Source organism: Galeopterus variegatus, unplaced genomic scaffold, assembly GCF_000696425.1.
Source record: "Galeopterus variegatus unplaced genomic scaffold, G_variegatus-3.0.2 Scaffold797, whole genome shotgun sequence".
Lineage (NCBI taxonomy): Eukaryota > Metazoa > Chordata > Mammalia > Dermoptera > Cynocephalidae > Galeopterus > Galeopterus variegatus.
The window spans coordinates 359,449-386,918 of NW_007726908.1; the positions used below are offsets into that span (position 1 = coordinate 359,449).

The 27,470-nt window shown below is 39.8% G+C and overlaps 1 protein-coding gene across 1 annotated transcript; it reads right to left on the reverse strand.

Annotated features, from left to right (window-relative positions):
- Window positions 1-18,156: 18,156 nt before the first annotated feature.
- Window positions 18,157-19,072, reverse strand: LOC103590305 (olfactory receptor 2Y1-like). Its single transcript, XM_008572512.1, is given in 2 exon segments — window positions 18,157-18,232; window positions 18,234-19,072. Coding segments are annotated over 2 exon segments (915 nt in total).
- Window positions 19,073-27,470: the final 8,398 nt, after the last annotated feature.

A 27,470-nucleotide genomic window follows, 5' to 3' on the forward strand; every position in this document is an offset into this window, starting at 1 on the left:
GCTAATCAAAAAATGTAAAAGGAAAAGCTGGGGAGTGAGATGTCCATAATGGGCTTTGAAAAGCTCCGACATAGTCCTGGGAACCCACACGGCCCTATGCAAGTGCAGGCATGTGCAAGCGCTTACGAAAGGCCAGAGAAGGCTGCATGCTCTCGCTTCTGGCTGGCCATGAGACTCTGTGGAAGCAAAGCAGTTGTACACTGGCTGCCAAAGTGCTAAAGTCATGCCCCAGCACACCCAGAGGACTCCTAGCAGGGGCTAGGATACTGACTGGTTCCAGGCATTCTAGAAAAATCTCTATCATTAGTTGTCCACTGAGTTAACTGAGCAAAGACTTCACTGACTACACACAACAAGAATATAGACTAATTAGTTTTTTAAAAATCACTACACAAACAGTAACAAAACAAACAAAGCCCGCAAGAACAAAGGCAGTGGTGGTGGCAGTGGGGGGCGGGGTGAGGTCTGATTTCCAGAGTTGCCACATTGTGTTATTTAAAATGTCTAATTTTCAACAAAAATATTAGAAGACATCCAAAGAAACAGGAAAGGCCATGTGAGCCCACAGTGGGAAGGTGGCCATCTGCAAGCCAGGAAGAGAGCCCTCACCAGAACCCAACCTGGCTGGCACCCTGATCTTGGATTTACAGTACCCAGAACAGTGAGAAAATAAATTTCTGTTGTTTATGCCACGCAATCTATGATATTTTGTTATGGCAGCCCAAGCTGACTAATCCATACATGGCAGGGGTGCGGGGTAAGCAGTCAGTAAAAACTGCCCTTGAGGAAGCCCAGACTTGGGCTTTATTAAACAACATATATATGTATGTTAGCTCTCTCTGAATGTAGATTATATCTCAATAAAGTTGTTATTTTTTTAAAAATGCCAAAGACCAAGCTCTTTGCCCTTTCTAGCTATCTCAATCTCAAATGTGGATGCTGCTTTTCACCAGAGCAATTAACAAAATAAATGAAAGTGGATCTGTGGGACCATAAATCCATTTAGAATTATAATTCCAAGTGACACCCTTAAAATTGGTAGGTAAGGTAAGTGGCATTCTGTCTCTCGATCTGCTAGAGCTGGGATACACTCTTCTCCCCTGTCTGTGGACATCAGAGCTCGNAGGTAAGGTAAGTGGCATTCTATTGGAAAGAAAATATCTAATTTTATCTGCTGTTACGGCTCCTTCTGCTACTCTCTCAAATGTTTTTATTTTTTAATGTTTCCTGCTCTAAAAAAAAAAAAAAAAAGAATACTCTAAGCAGAAAATATCTCTTTGCAGTACTTCAATTTTTTTGTTTAATCAAAATCCTGAATCCTGGGACACTGGAAATGAAAGAATCCTTTCCAAGCTCATCCATAGTTTGTGAGGCCATGGTGGTTCCAGGTATGTCTCTGCAATGTTCTCTGCAGCCTCTTCTGCGGCAGTTTAAAGTCCACGCCGCTGCCTGAATTGTGAGAATAAGTTCAGAACTTTTGAGGGAACAGAGAAGCAGCAAGTAATTCCGTTAACTCAAACTCAAACCAACAGTTTTTGTATTTCCATCCTCAATGTTTTTGACCTCTTGGTGACACATTTACCCTACTTACTACCCAAGGAAATCCAGCATTTAGCTCAATAAATCTAGATGTGAAACTCTTTTCAGGAAATAAGGCTTCTATTCCATAATCCCAAACTTCAGTAAAGTTGAAAAGCATATTTTAAGATTTAAATCTCCTACACTTTGATCTTCTATCTTCTCAACTCTCTCGCTATTCATGAATTACCACCCATTCTTAGACTCTCATGTTTATTATTTCTTAATATTTCCATGGCTAACAGCATAATAAAAATCTTTCTCTGAGACATATTAGGGTCTGCTAAAACTGTTCCCTTCTTTACACTCCTTTCACTTACCTTTCATCCAACATACTAATAGATAATAAATGTTTAAAGCACTTTTAATATAAAATTGTATATTATACAATTTACTATACAAAAAATGTATGTACAAATGAGCTCAAAATATTGTTTCTAGTTTTATAATTGCATTGAATGTGACACTTTCTGGTGACTTTTGTTTTACAACTTTTTTTCTTAATTAACTAATTGTGAAATTTGCAATATTCATTTTGTTTCTAACATTTTTTTCAATCAAGTGGGAACACATCAGTGAAACACCACAATATGTTCCCTGGCTAGCTGTTTGGCATCATCTCTTGACTTTTATTTTAAGATGGCCTAATTTATTTATGATCTCCCATCACACATTGCATGTTGTGATCCCTGTCCTTTGATAATGACACTGCCTCACCTTTAAATGTCCTCCTCTACTCTAAGGAACCTCTAAGTACCCTCAGGTACTTTTCTGTGATTACCTCTTCTCTAAGTCAAATATATCTCAGGTCTAATATATCAGATTCCTTTGTGTACTTTAAACACCCCGGAGAGCACAGATAGCAAAACAGTATTACAGCTGTAGCAAAATTTATCACTACATGAAACTAAAAGTCAGTTATCAAGTGCCACTGCAATGGATGTGAATTTGTTTCTTTATTATTGCTTTTTAAAAATGCTTTTATTGCTCCCAAGTTTGTCTTCCTAGATCAAAAGAAAATGCAGTACAGTAGTCCCCCCTTCCCTGCAGTTTCACTTTCTGCAGTTACACTTAACTGAGGCTTCCAAAAATATTAAATAAAAAATCCCAGAAATAAAAAATTCCTGAGTTTCAATTGCATGCCATTCAGAGTAGCTTGATGAAATCTCTAGACACCCACTTCCTCCCACCTGGGACTGAATCATCCCTTTGTGGGTGTGTCCACACTGTATATACTACCTGCCTGTTTGTCACTTGGTGGCTATCTGGGTTATCAGGCCAACTGGCATCGTACCACAGTGCTTGTGTTCAAGTAACCTTTGTTTTACTTAATAATAGCTCCAAGTTGCAAAAGTAGTGATGGGGCATATTGTTATAATTGTTCTATTATACTATCGATTGTTGTTGTTAACCTCTTACAGTGCTTAACTTATAAACTAAATTTTATCATAGGTATGTATTACGTATAGAAAAAAATAGAATATATAGATGTTGGTACTATCCTCAGTTTCAGGCATCCTCTGGGGGTCACAGAACATATACCCTGTGGATAAGGGGGACTACTGTATTGCCACAGGCCAGAGAAGTTCCAGAACCTGCCCAATGTGCTGTTGTTCATTGTACAGAAATACGTTGTGCCATCTGAGGAAATTCCGAGCTGAATAAACAAAGACTTACACGTTACGTCACGGTGACTGTTATAATGCTTTATCTTCCCTAGAGACTTCACTTTTTGCTCAGAAATGAGGTATGCTTTCAAGATTAGTAGGACAGCAGTGCTTAACTTATTGTGTTATGTTGATATATTGACCAGTTCTATTGATTTAATTGTGCGCTTGTTTTTATCTTATCATCAGCTCAGTCACAGTGAGGTTACTAGAACGGAGCTACCCAGTGGAAACATAACTTGAGCAAAATATATACTTAAAATTTTTCTAGTAGTCACATTTTAAGAAGCAAAAAGAAACAGGTAAAATTAATTTTAATAATATGTTTCTATCTAATCCATTATGTCCAAACTATTATAAATTTGACATGTTTCAACACAAAAAATTATTAATGAGGTAGTTTAAATTTTTTCATACTAGGTCTTTAAAATTTAGTTTGTATTTTATACTTACTGTACATTTCAAATCAGATAATAAACTTTCATCAGAAATACTTGATCTGATTTAGATTTTATAAAGTTTACAATTGAAGGAGTAGATTCACTTATCCAAGTTGTTCCAAGCATACTTTGTTTTCTAATGCTGTACCAAGTATCAGTTTTTATATTTGTTTAAATCAAATAAAATTTAAAAGTCTGTCAATCAGTCACAGCAGCCACATTTCAAGTCCTGAAATATCGGACAGCACAGCCTATCCACCTCATTCCCTAAACGAAGAATGAGGTGGTCTGCACAGCTAGCTCTACTTTTTTTTTTTTTTGGAGATATGTGGCTAATTTATTTTCTTGAAACATACTGTTAAGCCCTCTTTTTGATGCTATGCTTGTTTTTGTAAGAACAGCAGCACAACTTACCTGCAAAACTCCCTTTCTACCTGGCATTATGTAAGAGCTCGGGAACCGATCAATCACTCCTGTTCTTATTTGTGCAGGGCTTTTGAATTTCCTCATTTTTGCCTTTTCTTTTCTGCTCACATAGATAGTAATAAATCCATACTATACTTCTAAAAAGACATTTACTTAACAGAAGGAAAAATGTATATGTGTGTGTGTATACATACATATATACAAGAATAAATACATTCTTGCTTATTAAAATCAACTTGAAAAGTTAAACAATTTGAAATTCACTGTTCTTTTGGATCACACCACACTTTTGCAAGCTTTATATGAATCTGAGTATCATTATGATCCCTAATTATCATTATGAACTCGTGGTCTGGCTTCAATTAACCTAAATTATCTTTATTATTATTATCATTATTTTTTAATTCTCACAACATGGCCAGTAGTTCCCTTAAACTGGCTCAGTTGCCTTTTGAGGACTATCATGGATTCTCTCATAAACATTCTTGGATATGCCTTGCTGTCCTACATTTCTTATAGCCTCAATACGTGGAATTAACTGACTTCCAAAGAGTTTGAGTTTATTTTAGTGGAGAATAGTATTAAGGGCCAAAATACGGGCACCAAGCTTGAACAATAAAATAGTGGTGGGTAAAATTGCTATAACCAAGGATATAAATCCATTCTTTTTTGCCATGAATTTTTTTTTTTTTTTACTTTTTGAAATTATTATTATTTATTCTTAGCATATTTATTATTACAAATCATGATTTTTCTTTATGCCCGTTACCTATCACTCCCCAAGCTCCCTCCTTCCCTCCCCCCGTCTCTAGTATCCTTAGGTTTGTTCTCTCCTTCTGAAAGTTCAACATATTGTTGTGGTCTTGTCTTTTCTTTCCTTCCTTCCTTCTTTCTTTCTTTCCTTCCTTCTCTCCTCTCCTCTCTCTTCTCTCTCTCTCTCTCTCTCTCTCTCTCTCTCTCCTTCTTTCTTAGCACCCAGTTATGTGTGAGAAAATGCAGCATTTCTCTTTCCTGGTCTGGCTTATGTCACTTAACATAATTTTCTCCAGACTCATCCATGTGTGCAAGTGCCAGAATTTCATTCTTTTAAAAAGCCATCAATTTTTTAATGACAGAGATGGAAGTGATATTGCTGTGGCTTTCTTTTTTTATAGTACAAAATGGCATTAGTTACCAGAACTTTCTTCTGCATTTAAGCGTCTTTCATACATGCCAACCCTGCATATGACCACTCTCTCATGCTCACATTCAGCATCACTAGGCCCAAAGAGGATCAGGAACTGAACACAGAATTTATACCAAAGAAATAGAAGGCTTTGATTCTACCTGGTAACTGGGAATTTCTGTTCCGGTCAAAAGTGTTCAGTGCAGGTTGTCACACTGCTTTTATTTTACCCAAGGACATGGGAAAAGCAACAGGATAGTGGTGGCTGCTGAAGACTCTGCCTTATTTTACAGTCAGCTGGGCTTCAGCCTCCTGTTGTTAATTAGTGTCAGGAATGGAGGATCCCTGAGGGAGAATACTGGAAAAGATGATGGGAACCTCCTCAGAGAATTTCTCCAGAGACCCAGAACTAATTCCATCCATTTTACTATTGTTTTGTTTATCTCTGCTTACCATTACTGTGTTTAAAAGTCTAATGCCTTTTGCAATTTTTGGGAAAAATGAATGAAATCGGATATTCTGAGAAAAGTTGATACATCACTGCATACAATGCCAAATTATCATTAAATAGGTCTTTATAAGCTTTTCATTTAACATTTAAATAAAGATTTTAAGTAGTAAGTACTTATTTATCTTTTGAATTTTTAAAATTTGTATTGATTATACATATTCATGGGGCAAGAGCTGACTGTTTGCACTTGTGCTCAAGATGTGGTGAGCAAATCATTGCTATCAGCATGCCCACCACTCAAATTGGAATTATTCACTGTGTCCCCCACTCAACTTCTCTCCAAATCCCCTCTCCCTCCCCCTTCACTGCTGGCCCTGGCAATCCTAGGTCTGTTCTCTCCCTCTGCATGTTCAACACACTACTGTGGTCTTTCTTTCCTTCCTTCTTTCTCTCTCAGTTCCCACTTATGAGTGAAGACATGCAGTATTTTTCCCTCTGTGTCAGGCTTACTTCACTTAACATAATTTTCTGCAAGGACTTCAGGCACCGGCCCTTTCCAACCTGAAGCCCTGGAGAAGGCATGCCCACTGTATGACTGCATGGGCACCCCAGGTGAGTGCAGCTCACTCCCGGGCCCCAGGCCCCAGGCCCCAAATTCAGGCACTGGCCTATGCCTGCCTTGAGCCCCAGAGAAGGCACACCCACTGACTGAGCAGGAGCTGTGGCAGCCTACCACATACTCAATCGCACTACAAATAGAGGAGGAAGTCTTTCCCCTCATAGCCCACTATATTTGAGTATAGAAAAAATAAGTGCCCTACCAGATGACCAAACATCAATGAAAAAATACTAGAACTACAAATAAACAAGAAGTTAGGACACCACTAAAGGACTATAGTAATTTTCAAGTACCAGACCCAATAGACTAGGAAACCCTTGAGATATCTAAAAAAAAATTCTGAGAGGTGATCTTAAGAAAACTCAAAGAGATAAGAGAAGAATCAATTAGAGAACACAGTGAAACAAGAAAAAATATCCAGAACATGAAGGAGGAAATTTGCAAAGCGGTTGATACTATAAAAAAGAATGAAACAGAACTCCTAGAACTCAAATATTCACTCAGTGAAATAAAAAACAGAACAGAAAACTTGAGCAGCAGGCTAGAGCAAGCAGAAGAAAGAATTTCAAACTGCAAAGATGTCTTTTTGAGATAACCCAGGCAGAAAAAAAAAAGGAAAAACAAATTTTAAAAAAATGAAGAAAATCTAAGAGAGCTAGCAGACAACCTCAAGTGCACAAACATCTGAATCATGGGTATTTCAGTAGAGGAGGAGAAAGGAAAAGGCATTAAAAACCTATTGAAGGAAATAATAACAGAGAATTTCCCAGATATAGGGAGAGATGCAGACCTCCAGATCCAAGAAGCCCAAAGATCCCCAAACTGATTCAATCCACAAAGATCCTCTCCAAGACACATTGTAGTAAAACTGGCAAAACTTAAAGACAAAGAGAGAATTCTAAAGGCAAAAAGAGGAAAGTGTCAAGTCAAGTATAAGAGGTCAATAGCAGAGTCCTCATCTGAAACCTTACAAACCATTAAAAAATGGAATGATATATTCAAAATTCTAAAAGATAAAAATTGCCAGCCAATAATTTTATATCCAGCAAGATTATCCTTCAGAAATGAAGGAGAAATGGTCCATTTCCCAGACAAATAAAAATTTTGGGAGTTCACTACCATCCAACCAGCCCTGTAAGAAATTTTCCAAGGAGTCCTGCATCCAGAATCTAAAAAATGATAATCACTATCACAGATTTGCAAGAAAGAGCAAAACCCGCCATCAAAACCAAAATGCAAACGAGGAAGAGAAGGAAGCTAAATCACACCACCTCAAAAATCCAAATCTTCGGGCTGGCCCAGTGGCACACTGCTACAGTGTGCCGCTTGGGAGCACGGCAGAGCGCCCGCTGAGGGTTCGGATCCCACATACAGACCGGCCGCTCACTGGCTGAGTGAGGTGCGGGTGCAACACCGAGGGTTGCGATCCCGTTGCCAGTCCCGGTCCGGTACGGGCGCAACACTGAGGGTTGCAATCTATTGCCAGTCACGAAAAAAGACAAAAAGGAAAAAAAAAAATCCAAATCTTCAATAATATTGAAGATGAATAATAAACGGGGAAGAAAGAGAGAAGTGATATTTAAAACACTTAAACTAAAAGCAATGTAATGTCAGAAGTAAAGCAATACCTGTCAATAGCAACCCTAAATGTAAATGGATTAAACTCCTCATTCGAAAGATACAGACTGATAGATTGGATTAAAAAGCTAGACCTGGGCCGGCCCGGTGGTGTACTCAGTAGAGTGCGGCGCTTGGGAGCGTGGCGGCGCTCCCGCCGAGGGTTCAGATCCCATATAGAGACCGGTCCGCTCACTGGTTGAGTGTGGTGCGGGCGCGACACTGAGGGTTGTGATCCTGTTGCCGGTCGTGGTATGGGTGCGACACCGAGGGTTGCGATCCCATTACCAGTCACGAAAAAAGACAAAAAGGAAAAAAAAAAAAAGCTAGACCCAACTATCTGCTCTCTTGTAGAGAACACCTCAATTATAAAGACACACACAGACTAAAAGTGAAAGGATGTAAAAAATATACCATGCAAATGGAAACCAAAAACGAGCAGGAGTAGCTATTCTTATATCAGATAAAATAGACTTCAAACCAAAAACTATAAAAAGAGGAAAAGAAGGCTACAGAATACACATTCTTCTCATCAGCACATGGAATACTCTCCAGGATGGACCACACACTAAGTCACAAATCAAGTCTCAGCAAATTACAAAAAAATTGAAATCATGCCAAGTATCTTTACAGACCACAGTGGATTAAAACTGGAAATCAATAACAAGCAAAACTCTGGAAACTACTTAAGTGCATGGAAACTAAACAACAGACTCCTCAATGATCTATTGGTCCAAGAAGAAATTAAGCAGAAATCAAGAAACTTCTTGAAACTAATGAAAACAAAGATACATAATACCAAACCTGTGGGATAAAGCAGTACTAAGAGGGAAGTTTATTGCAATAAACACCTACATCAAAAGAATGGAAAGACTTCAAATAAATGCATTAACACTATGCTTCAAGGAGCTAGAAAGACAAGAACAATCTAATCCTAAAACTAGTAGACAAAAAGAAATATAATTAAGATCAGTGCTGAATTAAATGAAACAGAAACCCCCACAACAATACAAAAGATCAATGAAACAAAAAGTTTGTTTTTTGAGAAGATAAATAAAATAGACAAACAATTAGCTAGGCTAAAAAAAAGAGAGAGAGAAGTCTTCCAGTCAAGATGGTGGAATAGACAGTCACCAGTGTCATTCTCTCTCACAAATCAACCAATTTACAATTATAAAAAAGGAATGACAGCCAACCTGGGGCCACTAGAACTGAGGGAAAGAGTAGGAGAGACCTATGGAGTGCATGAAGGTGAGAGAAGCTACAAAGAAAGAAAGAAAAAACTGCTCCAACTGTTTGAAATCCTGGACACTTCCAGGCTGGAGCTGCTGAGCATACAGAGTAGGAGCTGGCAAAAGCCACACCTGTGCCCTTTGGATGAAATTGCTTGGAGATGGTGGAGGAGAGGAGGGCCTTGGTGACCCCCAGGCCATCAAGACCACTAATAGCATTCCTGTGGACCCATATAGGCACAAGGAGCCACAACAACTGAAAAAAGGAGCTACTCAGAGGCCAGTGAGTCATTCCAAGGGACCAGAGCATGGCCTGTCCCATGGGAAGTGTTTGGAGCATGGGCAGTGGCGGAAGACAGGCCTACCAAAGGAATACTGGGGCACAGCAAGGATAGCTGATCTGCCCCCCAATCAGCATAGTACCACTCAGAGGAGATTGGTCAGGAATACAGAATTGCATGGGGAGCAGTTTGATGAAAAGACTGAGGCCCAGACCAGAGTTTCTACACAACCCAGGTGCACCAGATCCCACTAGACCTGGAAGTACCTATAAATTCAACCATTAAAACCTGAGCAGCACAAAAAGCCTTCCCTAGGGAATCAGCAGCAAAGCAGCAATTTAGTGTAACAACAGAACTCAAGTACTGGTCCCCACAGGCAGTTTCCCCATTTTAAAAATAAGCAAAGGACAACAAATTAGGACCAGCACAGAGTTTAAGTGGAGGAAATGGCAAATAATTCAACATAGAATTGAAAGAAAAAACAAAGTACCCACAACCAGAGACAAAATTTGATATTAACTAGTAAAGGTCTCATTTCACCAAAGAACACCTATAACACCTAGAAGAACTGGAAGTCCCCTGGGCTACCAAGCCAGAAAGGGAGAAGGGCCAGGGGCCTCAGCATGCCCCCATGACATGTGCAACCACTGTGGTGATGACCACCAAGCTGCTGCAGGAAGTGCCCTGGCTCTCCCAAGACCAGGTGGTAGGGGAGCTCAGGCCTCAGGCACCAACCCCCGACATGCATAACCAGCCCAGCAATGACCACCAAGCCACCTCAGGAAGCACACTAGCTCCTGAGCTGGGACAGTGGGGAGATGAGGGCTTCAGCCACACCTCCCCAACACTTGCAACCAGCCCAGCAACAACCACTAAATCACTGCTGAAAGCCCCCTGGTCTCCTGAGCTGGGGTGGTGGGGGTATGAGGGCTTCAGCCACACCACCAACATCTGCATCCAGCCCAGCAATGATCAAACCACCACTAGAAGCCCGCTGGTCTCCTGAGCTGGGGCAGTGGGGAGCCAAGGGCTTCGGCCACACCCCCCTGACATCTGCACACATCCCAGCAATTACCAAGCCACCATTGGAAGCCCTCTGCTCTCCCCTGCAGTAATGAGGGCAGTGCCACAGGTCTCAACCACACCCTTCCTCCTTATTCCTTCTCCCTCCCTATGTCTTTCCCCCTTTCCCTCTCCCCCTCCCTTTGAACTGCTTCTCCCCAAAAGTTTATGCATTGGAACCTTAACCCCCATTGTAGCAGTATTAAGAGGGTAGGAAGTCCTATTATGATATTTGAAAGGTGGAGCCTTTAAGATATGATTAGATTGTGAGGTCTGTGCCCTAGTGAATGGATTGGTTTATTCATGGAGCAAAGGATATGGTTCTGATGGCTTTAAAAGGAGACCAGGTAAGAAGGTTAGTTCTCTCTCGCTCAGCCCATTCTTGCCATGTGAAACGCTGTTTTAAAGAACGCCTTCACCAGATGTATTCCCTGGAACTTGAACTTCCTAGCCTCCAAAATTGTAAGAAATAAATTTAATTTCTTTATAAATTAAAAAAAAGAGAGTGAAGGCCCAAATGATGAAAATCAGGAATAAAAAGGGAGATATTACAACCAACACCACAGAAATATGAAGAATCATCAGAGATTATTATAAACAACTATACGCCAATAAATATGAAAACCTGGAGCAAATGGATGAATTTCTGGACAAATGCAAACTTCTAAGACTGAACCAAGAAGAAATAGAAAACCTGAACTGACCAATAATAAGCGATGAGATTGAATTAGCAGTCTCCCAACAAAGAAAAGCCCAGGACTGGATGAATTTACTGCTGAATTCCACCAAACCATTACAGAGAAACAAATACCAATTGTCTTCAAACTATTCCAAAAATCAAAACAGAGTCCACTCTCCCAAACTCATTCTAAGAGGCCATCATCGCCCTGATACCAAAACCAAAGATACAGAAAAAAAATAAATAAAAAAAGCTACAGGTCAATATCCCTGATGAATGTAGATGTAAAAATCCTCAACAAGATGTTAGCAATCAGGATGCAAAAGCACATTGAAAAGTTATACACCATGATCAAGTGGGATTCATCCCAGGGATGCAAGAATGGCTCAACATATGCAAATCAATAAATGTGATATGCCACATCAACAAAACAAGAACAAAAACCATATGATTATCTCAACAGATGCAGAAAAAGCATTTGACAAAATTCAGCATTGCTTCATGATAAAGACTCTGAACGAAATAGAAGAAAAATACCTCACCACAACAAAAACCATAAATAACAAACATACTGCCAATATCATCCTGAATGAGGAAAAATCGAAAGCTTTTCCCTCAAGAACAAGACCAAGACAAGGATGCCCACTCTCACCACTCCTATTCAACATAGTATTGGAAGTATTAGCCAGAGCAATCAGGCAAGAGAAGGAAATAAAGGTCATCCAAACTTGAAAAGACAAAGTCAAATTGATATTGTTCACAGATGACATGATCCTGTATATAGAAAGATGTCGGGCCTTAAAAACTAACGCCACCTTAAGTGACATTACAAGCGGCACCATTATGGGCCCACAAAGGCATATTAATGTGGCAGCCTAAGACGGTGCTGGGAGGAAGTAGGGTGGGAGTGTCTGTGGGAACCTTGCCTTAGCCCTTATTGGCCAAATACGTGCTTCCGTGCTCGTGAACACTGCGTGATTGTGATAGCTAGGCATTGAGACAGGATGCATGCTCTTGACCGTTAAGCTGATAGGATTATGTTAAAACCTCCCTTCCCCATCTGCCTATAAAAGCAAGTGCTTGTGTGATAATAAACGGAACTGCTCAACAGAACCCCCACCGTGTCTGAGTGTCCTTTAACCAGGCTGGTTGGGGCCTGCGGCTGTGCTCACCTCTTTTCATGGCTCTCTTCCCCCGTCTTCTCCCAACAGGGACTGGAGGGAAAGAGGAATCCGGGCCATTCGCTCACCCACCAAAAGGAACAAGGCTAGGGCTGTTCGGGTCGGCCGGTGGTGGACCCGACAGAAAAACCCATAACCTTTACCAAAAAACTCCTAGAGCTGATACATGATTTCAGTAAAGTTGCAGGATACAAAATCAATACACAAAAATCAGTAGTGTTCTTATACACCAACAATGAAAGAGCAGAAAAAGAAATCAAGAAAGCAAGCTCATTTACAACAGTCACCAAAAGAATAAAATACCTAGGAATAAATTTAACCAGAGAGTTGAAAGATCTCTACAATGAGAACTACAAAACCCTGCCAAAAGTAGTTAAAGAGGACACAAAAAGATGAAAAGACATTCCCTGTTCATGGATTGGAAGAATTAATGTGGTGAAAATGTTCATACTACCCAAAGTTATCTACAGATTCAGTGCAATCCCTACCAAAATACCTATGACATCCTTCACAGAAATAGAAAAAACAATCCTAAAATTCATATGGAACAACAAAAGATCCTGAATAGCCAAAGCAATCCTGAGCAATAAATAAATAAATAAAACCAGAGGTATTATACTACCTGAATTCAAATTATACTACAAAGCTATAGTAAGAAAAACAGCATGGTACTGGCATAAAAACAGACACATGGACCAATGAAACAGAATAGTGTACCCAGAAATCAACCCAGGTACTTACAGCTGACTGATCTTTGACAAAGATGCCAAATGTCTTTTTCACATTGGAGAAAAGACAGCCTATTCAGTAAATGGTACTGGAAAAACTGGATATCAATGTGTAGAGGAACTAGTGGCTTTTGTTCTTTCTTGTGTATTCATGGTAGTGATTATTGGTTTTTGGATTCCAGATGTAGTACTCCCATGAGGATTTCCTGCAGGGCTGGTTGTGTGGTGGTGCATTTCCACAATTTTTGTTTCTCCGGGAAATATACTATTTCTCTTTCATTTCTGAAGGATAGCCTTTGAGAAATTCCTATTCAGCTCCTTTGCCCACTTTTAAATTGGGTTACTTGGTTTTTTTGCCTTAAAGTTGTTTGAGTTCCTTGTATATTCTGGATATTAATCCTTTGTCAGATGTATATTTTGCAAATATTTTCTCCCACTCTGTTGGTTGTCTTTTCACTCTATTAATGGTTTCTTTTGCTGTGCAGAAGCTTTTTAGTTTGATATAATCCCATTTGTTTATTTTTCCTTTGTTGCCTGTGTTTTTGGGGTCATATTCATGAAGTCTATACCCACTCCTACTTCCTGGAGTGTTTCCCCTATGTTTTCTTTAAGGAGTTTTATTGTTTCAGGATGTATATTTAATTCTTTAATCCATTTTGAGTTGATTTTGTTATACAGTGAGAGGTATGGGTCTAGTTTCATTCTCATGCATATGAATATCCAGTTTTCCCAGCACCATTTGCTGAAGAGGTAGTCTCTTCCCCCATGTGTAGATTTGGTGCCTTTGTCAAAGATCAGATGGCAAAGGAAGATGTACAAATGGCCAAAAGACACATGAAAAAATGCTCAACATCACTCAGCATTCGGGAAATGCAAATCAAAACCACACTGATATACCATCTCACTCCAGTTAGGATGGCTAATATCCAAAAAACTGAGAATGATAAATGCTGGTGAGGTTGCGGAAAAAAAGGAACTCTCATACACTGTTGGTGGGACTGCAAAATGGTGCAGACTTTGTGGAAAATGGTATGGAGGTTACAATTGCAGACAGATCTACCATATGATCCAGCTATTCCATGGCTGGGAATATACCCAGAGGAATGGAAATCATCATGCCAAAGGGATATCTGTACTCCCATGTTTATTGCAGCACTATTTATAATAGCTAAGAGTTGGAACCAGCCCAAATGTCCATCATCAAATGAGTGGATAAGGAAAACGTGGTATATCTACACAATGGAATACTACTCTGCTATAAAAAAGAATGAAATACTGCCATTCGCAACAACATGGATGGACTTAGAGAAAATTATATTAAAAGTGAAAGAAGTCAGGCACAGAAAGAGAAATACCACATGTTCTCACTTATTTGTGGGAGCTAAAAATAAATAAATAAATATACAAACAAATAAATGGTGGTTCAGGGGAAGAAGACACAACAATCACAACTATTCCTTGAACTTGTTAAGACAAGAGAACAGATATGATGTAGTTGGGGGAAGGGAGAGACAGAGGGCAGAAAGAGGAGTGGGTAAAGAGACATGAAAATCAACTACAATGTATGTTGAGAAGTTAAAATAAAATTTTTAAAAAATAGCTTTGCTAGCTATAGAATACTTGGCTGTCAATTTTTTTTCTGTTATTTTGAATATATCATCCCATTCTTTTCCGGCCTTTAGGGTTTCTGATGAGATGTCTGCTGTCAGTCTGATGGGGTCTGGTTGTACTGGTGCTGTCAGGCATGGGGCTCATTGTCAGGGCCCATTTACAAAATATTAATTCTTCCAATCCATGAACATGGGATATCTTTTCATTTACTTGTGTCTTCTGTAATTTCTTTCACCAATGTTTTATAATTTTGAGTGTATCAATGTTTCACCTCCTTGGCTAAGTTTATTTCTAAGTATTTTACCATTTTTGATGCTATTATAAATTGGTCTTTGTATCTTGATTTCTATTTTGGATAGTTTGTTGTTAGGGAATAGAAATGTGGGGCCAGCCCTGTGGCTCACTTGGGAGAGTGCGGTGCTGGTGGCGCTGAGGCCGCGGGTTCAGATCCTATATAGGGATGACTGGTGAGCTCACTGGCTGAGCATGGTGTGGATGACATTGAGCCAGGGGTTATGATCCCCTTACCAGTCCAAAAAAAAAAAAAAAAAAAAAATGTGACTGATTTTTTTGTATGTTCATTTTATGTTCTGTGACTTTACTGAATTCATTTACTAGTTCTGACAGGTTTTTTTTCTTTTGGTGGAGTCTTTAGAGTTTTCTATATGTAAGATCCCATCACTTACAAACAGAGAGAATTTTACTTCTTTCTAATTGGGATGTCTTTTATTTGTTTCTCCTGCCTCATTGCTCTGGCTAGGACTTTTAGTACTATGCTGAATAGAAGTGGAAAGACTAGATTGCTTTGTTTTGTTACTGATCTTATCCTATGGACTTTAATTACAAGTGATGCCAGAAAAACCAATGAGATTAAAAAAAATAAGTTATGAAGTCCAAGAATGTTTTAAAAACTACAGTAACAGCTTTTTCTGGTATTCACTGAAATATATCTAAGTTCTTGTTCTTTCTTCTCTATTAAATCATCCCTTAATTTTTTCTCTTGAGAGCCAGTTCTGTACAATCTCTTTTCCCCTATGTATCCCTGTCTTTTCCATAGATTAGCCCCAATTTTTAAGTCTGGCATGCACCATTATTTCTAGCTCAAAACCCCATTTAGGTGGTTTGGCAGGTAAGGACAAATGGCCAAGGGTTTCAAGTGGCAGCCAGCCAGGTTCTAAAAGACAAAGAAGATAGGTGCCAAGATGTTAATATTCTGCTTTACACAGGAAGTCACCTCTGACTTCCTCTCTCAAGTGGGCATCTGAGAGACACTGAGAATCGCTCACCGGCTCTGGCAGGTCTACAGGGACCCACAATCTCTGATGATCAGATAGCCAGTGCTATGGATGAGAAGGTCCAAGGAGACCTAAGGTGTGTAGGTTCCCACGGAGATGGCATTTGCCTCCCATGATACCTTCCTTGCAAAAAGCAATTGCTGCATGTTGTCAACTGTAGCAATGGCCTCTTTAAATTGCTTGAATATAGGATATGCTCCCTTTAACATAAGTGGGTGGCTATTTTCCCTGCATGCCGAATGAAAGAATAACACATTAACCACACAATAACTTATTAAATTCTGTCCTGCTAGCTGAGATGATTCCCTTTTATACACTAAATTAATGCATATGCTTGAATTGGTTAGACCCAGATTTGCAAGGATACAGGAGAAAAACATTTTTTTCATGTAGACTGTTGGTTAGGGCCTTGAGCTAATAAATACAAAAATATGTATTCTTAGGTGGTGGCAAGGTGGATAGAATTCAGAATAAAACAGGCCAGATTCAAATCCTGGTCTTCCCTTTAATGCTTGGGTAACTTCAGACAAATTATACAAAATAATTACCTAACTTTTAGTTTCTTGCTCAATACAACTAATGGGGGGAGGGGAATAATATCTACATTTCATGATATAAGAATTAAGTGTGACAGTGTAGTATATAGTATAGCATGGTGCTTGAACTATGGTCCAGTAAATTGGAACTATTATGATTGAATACATTAGTTTTGTGCAAAGAAAAAAATATGCTCCCTGACCAAAGTATATGTAACCCAGAAGAGTGTAGAACCCTGGCCAGAATCAAACAAAGCAAAACTGCAAAGTACTTTAAGCTTTTGATTTCCTCTCCAACTACTTTCCTTTCCAGCCTCAAACTCTGCCTATTAAAAATTTACTCTCAAAATAAAAGAATTGACAGGGTGTTGTAGTAAGGGTTAGGTTTGGGATTATAGAAACCTGAATCTCAGCTTCACCCCATATTTTCTACATGAACTTGGGTAAGTGACTTAAATCCTTTGAACCTCAGTTTTTTGTAAATAAATAGTGTGTATAACAGAACTAACTCTCACAACGCTGTTTTAAGGATTAATCACAATTATGCAAAAAGGTTGTTAAATATAAACAAATACTAGTTACTGTTATTAAAATAAGTGATGATTCACTCAACATGGAATTTGCCAACACTGTAAAAGGTTATGAACAAGGATACGTACACTTTCACATGGAATCAAGTACATGAAATGAAATGACAGTGGTAAAATTTCAAGTATCCATTGTCTTCACACTTTGTGTAGAGACTTGAACTTTCTACCACTCCCTACCACAGGAATCTCTCTCTTTATTTTTCCATTTTTGTCACTCCCTCTTATCTTTCTTCTTCCCCATATCACTTCCCCTTGTCTCATTATTTATGTGCTCTTTTCTTTCTATTCTATTCTCTCTTATATGGAAAATATCTTGTCCATGACACCAAGCAGCACAACAGAGACTCAGTGCAGTTGATGAGATGTTGACACCTGCCTTTACTCAGTGCCATCCTAATGATTTTGCCTTTTTGTTCAAATAGGTAAATGTCATCCATGTCTGAAACTTCACATGCTCCATGAAGCACTTCTATTCATGATGTCCTTACTTGCTCCAAGTATCATAGAGGGGTAACCAATATAAAGACCTTATAAATGGGCCCTGAGATATGAGGGGACATGGCCAGGATCATGGGTAATTGGAAGAGCAGGAGTGAACTCATGTCCTTTGCCTTAGGGCACAATGCCATCTACACCAAGATGGGAATCAGTGACTCTGGAAAAGGTGTTGCCATTCCAAATTAATACCTCTCTCACTTTCAGACTTGCTTAGAATCCATCCCTACTCTCTGAAAGTGGACACAATACACCCTCTTCCCAAGCTCATTCCTTTGGGAAGTTGTGACACAAATCAGCACTCACTCCTGGCTGCACAAGGATCATAGACACTGAACTAGAGAGTCCCTAGAGATCCCTACTTCCATCTTCCAAGCAAGGAAGCCACTAAAACCCCAAGGACTACTGAGAGCTGTTTTCTACTGACCAACTGCCCTCTAAGGAACAGGATGGGCTCCATGGTCTGAGAGATATTACAATCGTACCGACACTCCTTTCCTCTCCTACCCTGAGTCTCTGCCTCTTCCTTGTACCTTCCACAGAGTCTCCTTCACACCCTTGTTCCTTAGAGTATAAATCAGGATTGAGAATAAGAGTGATTATAGTATAAAAAAGAGCAACAAACTTTCCCTCGCTCTCAGAATAACTGTGGATGGGTTGAAAGTATGTGTAGATGCCTGAGCCATAAAAAAGGAAAAGCTCCAGCAAGTGGGACCCACGAGTCCTGAAAGCCTTTCTACACCCAGCCATTGACTTGATCCTCAGCACTGTCTGAGCAATGTGTGCATAGGAGCCTAGAATTAGTGCTGCAGGAACAACCAAGATGGTGACTCGGACCACAAACATCTCGGCCTCTGTTCCTTCTGTGTCCTCACAAGCCAACTTCAGGAATACAGGCATCTCACAGAAGAAGTGGTTTAGCCGATGGCCACAGAGAAGCATGACCATCACAAGGTCTGTCTGAATCAGAGAGATCATGAAGCCTCCCACCCAGGAGGTGACAACCAGTGTCTGGCAGAGATGAGGATACATGATGGCCATGTAGTGGAGTGGACGGGAGACAGCAATGTAGCAGTAAAAAGCCATCCCCACCAGGAGCACACACTCAGTGGTGCCCAGGGAGAGGTAGATGAAGAACTGGGCTACACACCCTCCCCCGGTGATGGGCTGGTGGATCAGAAGCTGGGGCCCAGTGTTGGTGGTGAAGCAGGGGTCCAGGAAGGAGAGGTGGCAGAGGAAGTATATGGGCGTGTGCAGTCGAAGATCCAGGTGGGAGAGAGGGATTATGGCAGTGTTGCCAAGGAGAGTTAAGGAGTAGAAAATCAAAATAAAGACAAAAAACATGAGTTCCAGTCGAGGCCAGTCCAAAAAGCCCACCAAAATGAAGCTCTCTCCAAAACTGGTGTTGAAACTTGGCATAGCCTTGGGGAGTAGAAAATCAAAATAAAGACAAAAAACATGAGTTCCAGTCGAGGCCAATCCAAAAAGCCCACCAAAATGAAGCTCTCTCCAAAACTGGTGTTGAAACTTGGCATAGCCTTTCACCTGTCCAAACAACAAAAGACAATTTAATGCCTGTTATGAAGAACGTGGATTAAAACATTATTTCACAGGATTGCCTAAATACTCCTAAATTATGCATTACCTATTTTTGCTACTCAGTTCTGTTCTGTACAGTCTTCTAGTCTTGCTCTTCTCTTCTTTAGAGTGGAGATCACTGGATTAGGACTGAAATCGCCTTCGTTTGAACCCTAGTCCTGCTGTCTGTTTTTCCCGTAACTTTAACCAGGACACTCAGTCCTTTGGACCTCATATTTCCTTGTCTGAAAGTAGAGATGATGTATTGCTTCCCTCTCAGCGTTGAGATTAGGGCTCAACATATTAATGTGGGTACTGCTTTTAAAAATCTGATGTGTAAACATGTGGCATTAGTATTCTACACTGTTCTCTTGTCCTAAACTATAAAGTGGACTGTTTAAGTAGATTATGGTCCAGGGCTAAGCAGGCTGAGGTCACAAGTTTGACCTCTGGGTGCTCATCTGCTTCCTTCTGCTCAATGAATATGGTCAGTGTCCCAATCCTGGAAGTCCCACTCATGACCAGCAAAGGACTGAGAACAGTCTAAATCCATCCCTTTGGGGAAAAAAAATTAGCAACAAATATGTTTCTTATGACCAGTCATATGCCTAGAACACATCATGCCACACACACTTCTTATACTGATAAATCCATCCCTCACTCCCCAGAAATTGTTCCCTCCTCTGTAGCCCGACCCTCTTTGTACAGTTCCTCTCCAGCACTTGTCACACTCACTGGAATTCTTTTTATATGTCCTCATCCGTCTCTCACTGTGAGCTCCATAGTGGTGGAGAACATAGTGAATACAAAAATAAATATTAGTGTCTTTCTTTATGGTACACAACGGGTGCTAAATTAATGTTAATTTCATTCAGGGAAAATAGTACATGATAAATTTTGTTGAGTGAAACAATTGACCTTCCAAGTCTCATGAAACTTCATTTCTTTTAAGAAACTGCAGATTAATAACTACTAACATGCGTTGATAAACTATGGAAGAGAGATAGGCATAAAAAGTTGCTCTCCTATAAGGTTGATATTTCTTATGGTAAAAATCTAAACAGGATTATAAAAAGGTATATCAGAAAGCAAAAAAGGAAACTAGTGATCAACAGAAGCCTATTGTATGCTCAGTATGAACATTTTTTGCCATGTTAACTTGTTCTTTTTGTTAAGTCTACCGAACATCGATCATCATCCGTGGATCAACAGTGGATCCACTATCCAGTTAGGTATTTGGATGCTGCCCTTGATGCGCTTGTGGAAAAGATGAAGAAAGTGTGAATTAATAATAACAAAGTGTTGATTCACATACAGCTAATCAATACATCACAGCTGTTTTTTGAATGACCACACAGTGCAGTGCATTGGCATTAGCGTCCACATCGGAACCCTACACACCAACTGTATCACTGACCAGCTGTGCCACCTGTTCTGAAAAACTCACTTCTGTGAGTCTCAGCTTACTTACTGGTAGAACAGAGAAAATAACTTATTTCACAGGATTTTGACTGGGATTAAAGGATCTGATGCACTCTGTAAGCTACAGAGAATAGGCTATACACACTTTTAACACTTGTCTGTTTACACCACTGATCTTTAAGTTCCATCCACTGGGTCTGCTTTTGTTCACAATTGTGTATCCCCATCTCCAAGTGCAGTACCTGGTGTATAAGAGGCTCTCAACAAACATTGTTAAATAAATTAATGAATGCATTCTTAAAGCTGGCACCATGCCTGATGCACATAAACATTCTGGAAATATTTGTTTCCTGTGAAACATAAAGGAGTTAACACATCTGCAATGTTTCTCATTTAGTGGCACAAGATTTTTAACCATTCCTGATCTACATTTTTAATCAGTGATTTTTATGGTGACATATGTATGCTTAATATGTTCGCAATTGAAAAAAATCTTAGAAATGTGATATGAATTAATATGATAAGTGATAGAACAATAATCCAAAAGGATTTCAATATGATGGAGCAAGAAGCCTTAAACCAACAAATGGCCCACATAGTAGATAAGATAATGAGATAACATTGAACAGGGTAAATTAAACTTACTTTCAAAATCTCAGTTGGACAAATATAGAAAAGAAGAAACCAAACTTGCAAACTTGGCAGTCATTCATTAAAAAACTAAAAGACAAAAGAAGACCTAGGGGTGTACTAATCAAAAACTCAACACAAATCAACAGTGTCCACTGACTGCTGAATTTTACTAAATTTAAGCTCAGATTAGATAAAAATCATAATACAGGGCCTTGGCCTCTCTAGTTTGGAGGAAAACCTAAAGGCCATTTCCTCACAGCTCTGCACCATCTGATGCATGACTCCCCTATACAGAATCTCAACCGAGAGCTTTTTAATGAAGCTCCTGCCTCATTTCTTCATACGTAGTCTTTTGCTTCATATTTCTATCAGCTCCCTATTCCCATCTTTGTGTGTCTTGTATTCTTTAACCCATCATGATAACCATTTTCTTGCTGATATCCTTAATTTATTATCACTTGGTTCTACGCTCCCGATTCCTGAAAAATGCAATTCTTTATAGTCTCCATGACTAACGTCAGGTTAATAAATTCTGCTGAAAAGACTAATTCAAGTGTCCAACTCAATGCTACTAAAAATTTACAGTCTTGCTAATGTATCTTTAATATCTCTCTCTCTACTGTCTCTTTCCCAACAGAAGCGACCTGTAGTCAAACTTTTCTGGTTAAAAAAAAGATGTATCTCCTTTCACCCTTACGTCCCCTTCTAGTTACTGGCCTATCTCCTCTTCATAAGTAAGTTTTGAAAGAGTTGTCTGTGCTCAATGTTTCAACTACTTCTCTTCCCGCTCACTTTTCAATCTGCTGCTATATGGATTTTGTCCTCACGACTTTTAATGGGAAAGTACAGTAAAAATTTTCAGTTTTCATTTTTGTCATGTCACTTTGTGTGTTGACTACTGCCCTTTTCTCAACAAAACCTCGTCCTTACCTTCCTTTTATGGCCATCCCTCAGATTCTTTTGTGTGCTCATCTTTCTCTGAGCATCCCTTACATGTTGGAGTTTCTCCTGAGGGTTCCACCTCAGACCTCCTTCTCTTACCATTCTACAAACTCTTCCTGGAAAATGCCATTAACTCAGAATTTGAATCAAAGAGTCACTGGGTTGATAACACCCAAATATATATTTTCACTCCCAATCTCTTTTCTGAACTTATATTATCTGCCCATATTAATCATATCTTTTTATATTCTATATTATGATTCTTAGACATTTGGGGGCCTCAATGTCCCTGGAGTGACTGCCTCTGATAGGGCAAACAATTCCAAGAGATAGTAAAGGGCTTGCCTGCAAGCACAACTTTCACATACAAATCAACCAATCCAGAGCCCTTAACTACAACTGCCTCCTTTATTGGGTTCTCACTGGCTCTCACACTCTGGGCCACTATCTACCTGCCCTAATAACTCCAGGTTCAGGTACCAGATGACAAGGGACATTTCTTATGCCCCACAGCCTGCTGAAATTATTCAAACTAGTCAATTCTAAGCCTAAGTCTGCTCACCCTGCTTTGTCCATTCCTTCCTTTGGAAAACACAACAAAGGCTCTTGTCCACATTTTTCTGGCTCCCCCTGCTTCCTAACCAACCCTGGTGCTTCTCTATGTGGCCCTGTGTGGCATGCCACACCTTCTCCCCTTGGGAACTCTGAGTAACAAATTATCTTTTAGAAGGCAATTGTCTCCTGATCCGTGGGCCTCACATACCTGAATAAGCATAAAACCTATTTGTTAAAGCACCATCTTCTTGCTGGTCATCTCCACTTGAATGTCCCCTAGGCACTGCAAACTCAGCTTATATAATACTGAAGTCATTATTTTCCCCTTACAAAACTGCTTCTCCTCCTGTGTGCCATATCTCAGGAAAGGGAACCACCAGGCTACACAGTTTACCAAACCAGAAAACCAGTCATCAGCCTCTACACTCTCACTTTGGTTCGAGTCATAGTTTAGATGTCTTAGATATCACTTCATCTAAGACAGCAGTTCTCAACCAAGGGCAATTTTATCCCTCAGAGGACATCTGGCAATGTCTGCAGACATTTTTGGTTGATACAATTGGCATCTAGTGCATTGAGGCTAGGATTACTGCTAAACATCCTACAATGCACAGGACATCCACCCTGCCTCCACTCCCGACACACAAACAATTATCTGGTCCCGCAAATGTCAGTAGTGCTCAGATTAAAAAACTCTCTTCTCTGTCATTGAGTTCATTGTCTTTGAGTTAAGCCCCTTGCTGTATGATTCTATGGTGCACTGTATTTCCCATGTACAGTTTACTAAGTTCAACTTTAATTTCTAATTGAATTACTCCCCTATCCCACCATACTAGAGCTTACAGAGAGCAGATATGTGTCTATCTTATTCATGTTTACAGTTTTAGTGCCTAGAGCAATGACTGGCACATAAAAATGCTCAGTAATTAAGTCTCTGATGCCTGCAGTCACTCATCTGAGCCAGCTCTTTAACACATCCTTAGAAATGCATGATGTCTTGTAGCAGTTCCAGTCTTCTTGAGAAAGTGGGATGTATAGGTGATCTTACTTCCTTGAGATCTGGTGCCTTTTATCTGAAATCTGTTGTGCAAGGAGAGGCTCAATACTATGTAGTATCTAGTTCAAAGTTTTTTTCTATCTCTGCTCCATAATATTGACTTTCTGTGTCTAACCGAGAGAGATCTTAACACCTGCCTGCTCTCTTGTGAGCCACTTTCTTTGGGTGATGTGTCCTGCTTCCTAACCCTCCTCTAGTTCAAAGTTTTTTTCTATCTCTGCTCCATAATATTGACTTTCTGTGTCTAACCGAGAGAGATCTTGACACCTGCCTGCTCTCTTGTGAGCCACTTTCTTTGGGTGATGTGTCCTGCTTCCTAACCCTCAGGACCCTGCTGAGAATGGAATGACCTCCAGAACCACAACATCCAAGTCCACCTGAAGTATTGCATTAAATCTCTCATGAGACTGATGCCAGTGATTCCAATAAATACTTTTCTTACTCAAAAACATCTTTGAAGCCTTTTCCATCTTTCAATAGCAGTTTCAAGTTACTCCTCACATGGATCCAATGCTGGGCTTCTGGTAGATCCCACACATTATTCCTAGTCCTACATCTCATAACCCGGGGCGAGGGGGGGGGGTTTGACCATAAGGCAAGCCCTACACTGGTCAAACTAGCTCAGGGAATGGGCAGCGTTGATCCCTCCTGTGAAGAGTCCCAGTGCATATTGCTGCTGAGAACGGTGATGAAGGTCTTATCAGGGGAGCACACAGAATAAATACAATCTTCTAGTGAACAGTTCTCCAAATGTTGAAGAAAACGGTAACACTATGCAAGCTTTACTGGATTCCATATTCCTCAATTGAAGTCTATTATTCCAGTAGAGGAAGAAAATGTAATGTTAAAAGTTCTTGCTTATGACTCATATTTTTATCCCAGCTATCTCCAGGTGTTCACAAATGATCCATTTACAACTTCATATTTGAATATAAGTATAGTCTCCAACACTTCACCAGTCAGATAGAATTTCGAGTATTTTGCATGTTCTTAGCAGTAGACTTGAACTAAAACCTTGACAAAATACTGAGAATCGAATATAAGTATAGTCTCCAACACTTCACCAGTCAGATAGAATTTGGAGTATTTTGCATGTTCTTAGCAGTAGACTTGAACTAAAACCTTGACAAAATACTGAGAATCAAAGGACAATAAAACCAATAAGGCATCTGAATACATCCTACATGGAAAATAAGTGCTTTTAACTGTGTTTTTTAGATCTGAAAAGAAAATGCTTATAGACAAACATGATAGCTTATACATATATTTAAAGATCTGTCATATGGAAAAGGTGATAGACTTGGTTTCTTCCTCTCCAAAGGCCCAAACTACGACTAACTGATGAAACTTACAAGAGACAGGTTGTGGCTCAAAGAAAACTTGAAAAAAATGTTTATAAATAGATTGCCTGGAAATATAGTGATATTCTCATCACTTGAACACTTCCTGCTCATTTAGAGGCTGAAATTCAACCTTTCAGGATGTTGTAAAAATGTTCCTGCATTAAATGGAAGATTGGGTTAGATGGTTTAGAGCACCTCACCCAGCCCTAATCTTCTGATTTTTCTAACTTTAAATTATCTTTTTAAAATTTAAACCCTACTCCTAATCCCTGGCACACACAAAGCATTCCGATATTTGCATATTTGATACTGTTGGTTTTCTGCATTACAAAGATCAATGATTGTGTTCATCTCTGTGTGTTTGTGTCTTTGTGTGTGCATCTGTGTGTCTATGCATGATATCTATAAGTAATAAATTTCTTGAGATTAGAAATTGTTTTAAAAACATTTTTCACAAAATGCAGTAGTACATCCTTCACGTCAGTCCACTAATTTAATGATATTGTCTGACTATAATGGAGCCACATGCAAGCCAGAAAATTTCATCTTCTATCTGAGCAGAGGAGGTTCTCGGTTCTCGGTTCTCCTTCCTAACTGCCTTCATTGTTAGAACACCCATCCTTAAATTTGGATCTAACTTCACTTCCTCCTAGTATGCCTTCATGTGCAGCTGTCATATTAGATTTTGGAAGATTACCCTCACTATCAAACTTTACCAAAGCATCCTTCTGCCCATTCTCCATCACAGTCTTGACTTCTACAGACACATTTGTACTCTGTTCCTGACCCCATCCCTCTCACACTAGAAATCACACAATATTTCATCCTATCCCACTAGTCTTTAGGGTAATCTTCAAGATTCTTCTATCAAATACCCGGAAATAACCCACCAACGTTTTCTAGTACACAAGACCACAAAACTACAATTTTGAGTCCAGTCAGCTTAGCTGATATCCAAAGGCTGAATTAACAAATTGTTTGTTTTAACTCTGACTCCTCACACACAACATTGTCTCAGATAGGATGGATTCCCTCTTGTTGTCTACTCCGTCAAGAAGGCTTCCTTGATATACATTCAACAACTCTGGCCATGCTTCTAATCCTTGGCTTCACTCTGATATCTACAATTTACTTTGCATAGTAGAGCCTTGGCATCACAGGAATTTATTTTGGAAGAAGCTTCAAAATGATTTTAATCCTCATGTTTTACATAAAGAAACTTACTTCCCTAAGTTTATGCGGTAAGAAAGAGGAGCAGGTGAGAATATTTTTTTGACATGCTGTATGTATTTGGCTGGGTGGGTGGTGAAAAAATAAACACTCTGTTAGTGACAAAATATGTTCTTGTGTGAATTTAACATTTCTACATCCTCAAATTAGGGACCCAACACAATGTGACCCGGTGCTAATTACCTGATGGAATATTTCTAGTTTTATGGATTTTAACTGAGAAGCCAGAGTAGTTCACCCACTCAGTACTCAACCAGAGCTCCAAGAAAGAAAATTACTACATTTACCTCTTTCAGTTCTATTGGCTTCAGGGGCTGAGACCCATTTGAGACAAGGAGCATCTAGAGATGTCCAAGAAAGACACACTACTCTTGGGTCCTGCCTTCATCGGTGGAGTGGAGAGCTTGGATCACAGCTCCTTTCCTGGAGAACTCACTATTTCATATGGTTCCCTCCCTCAGCAATTGAGACTGCTGAGATTCATAACCTAGGAGGTGGGAGCATCCTCCCCACCACAGTCCTGCCCACTAAACCTAACTAACTCAGTCCAGGAAGAAGTAGTGTCTTATCAAACCACCTTCTGACCCTAAGACTGGGTGCACCAATTCTACCCTGGGTGCACTGCCAAGGGCTCCTTAAGAGCAGTGGAGGGAGAATTGTTTTCCAGGTGAGGCCTTGGAGACCTCTGGGCCCCAATGTGGCAATTATAATCAACTGACTGGCCCTGCAAGATCTGCCTTGTAGTCTTTAGTTCCCTCTATTCCCCATACTTTGCCCAAGCCAAACTGATCTATTCAGTGTCCTCAGAATGCACCTCCTCGCTTGGCTTACGTAGCTCTGCAGCCTGGGATTCATCACACTTCCCCAGCTTTGACCCAGATCCCACCAGTCCTTCACCATCAGACCAAATTCCACTTCTCACTGAGCCTACCATGTTCACTACACTCCTCAGAGCTCTGTCTTCTCTAGACTCCTCGTATAATGCTCATGAATTCTCATTTACGTGTATCATTGATCAAACCAAATATTAATCTCCTTGATGACAAGTTTGATCTTT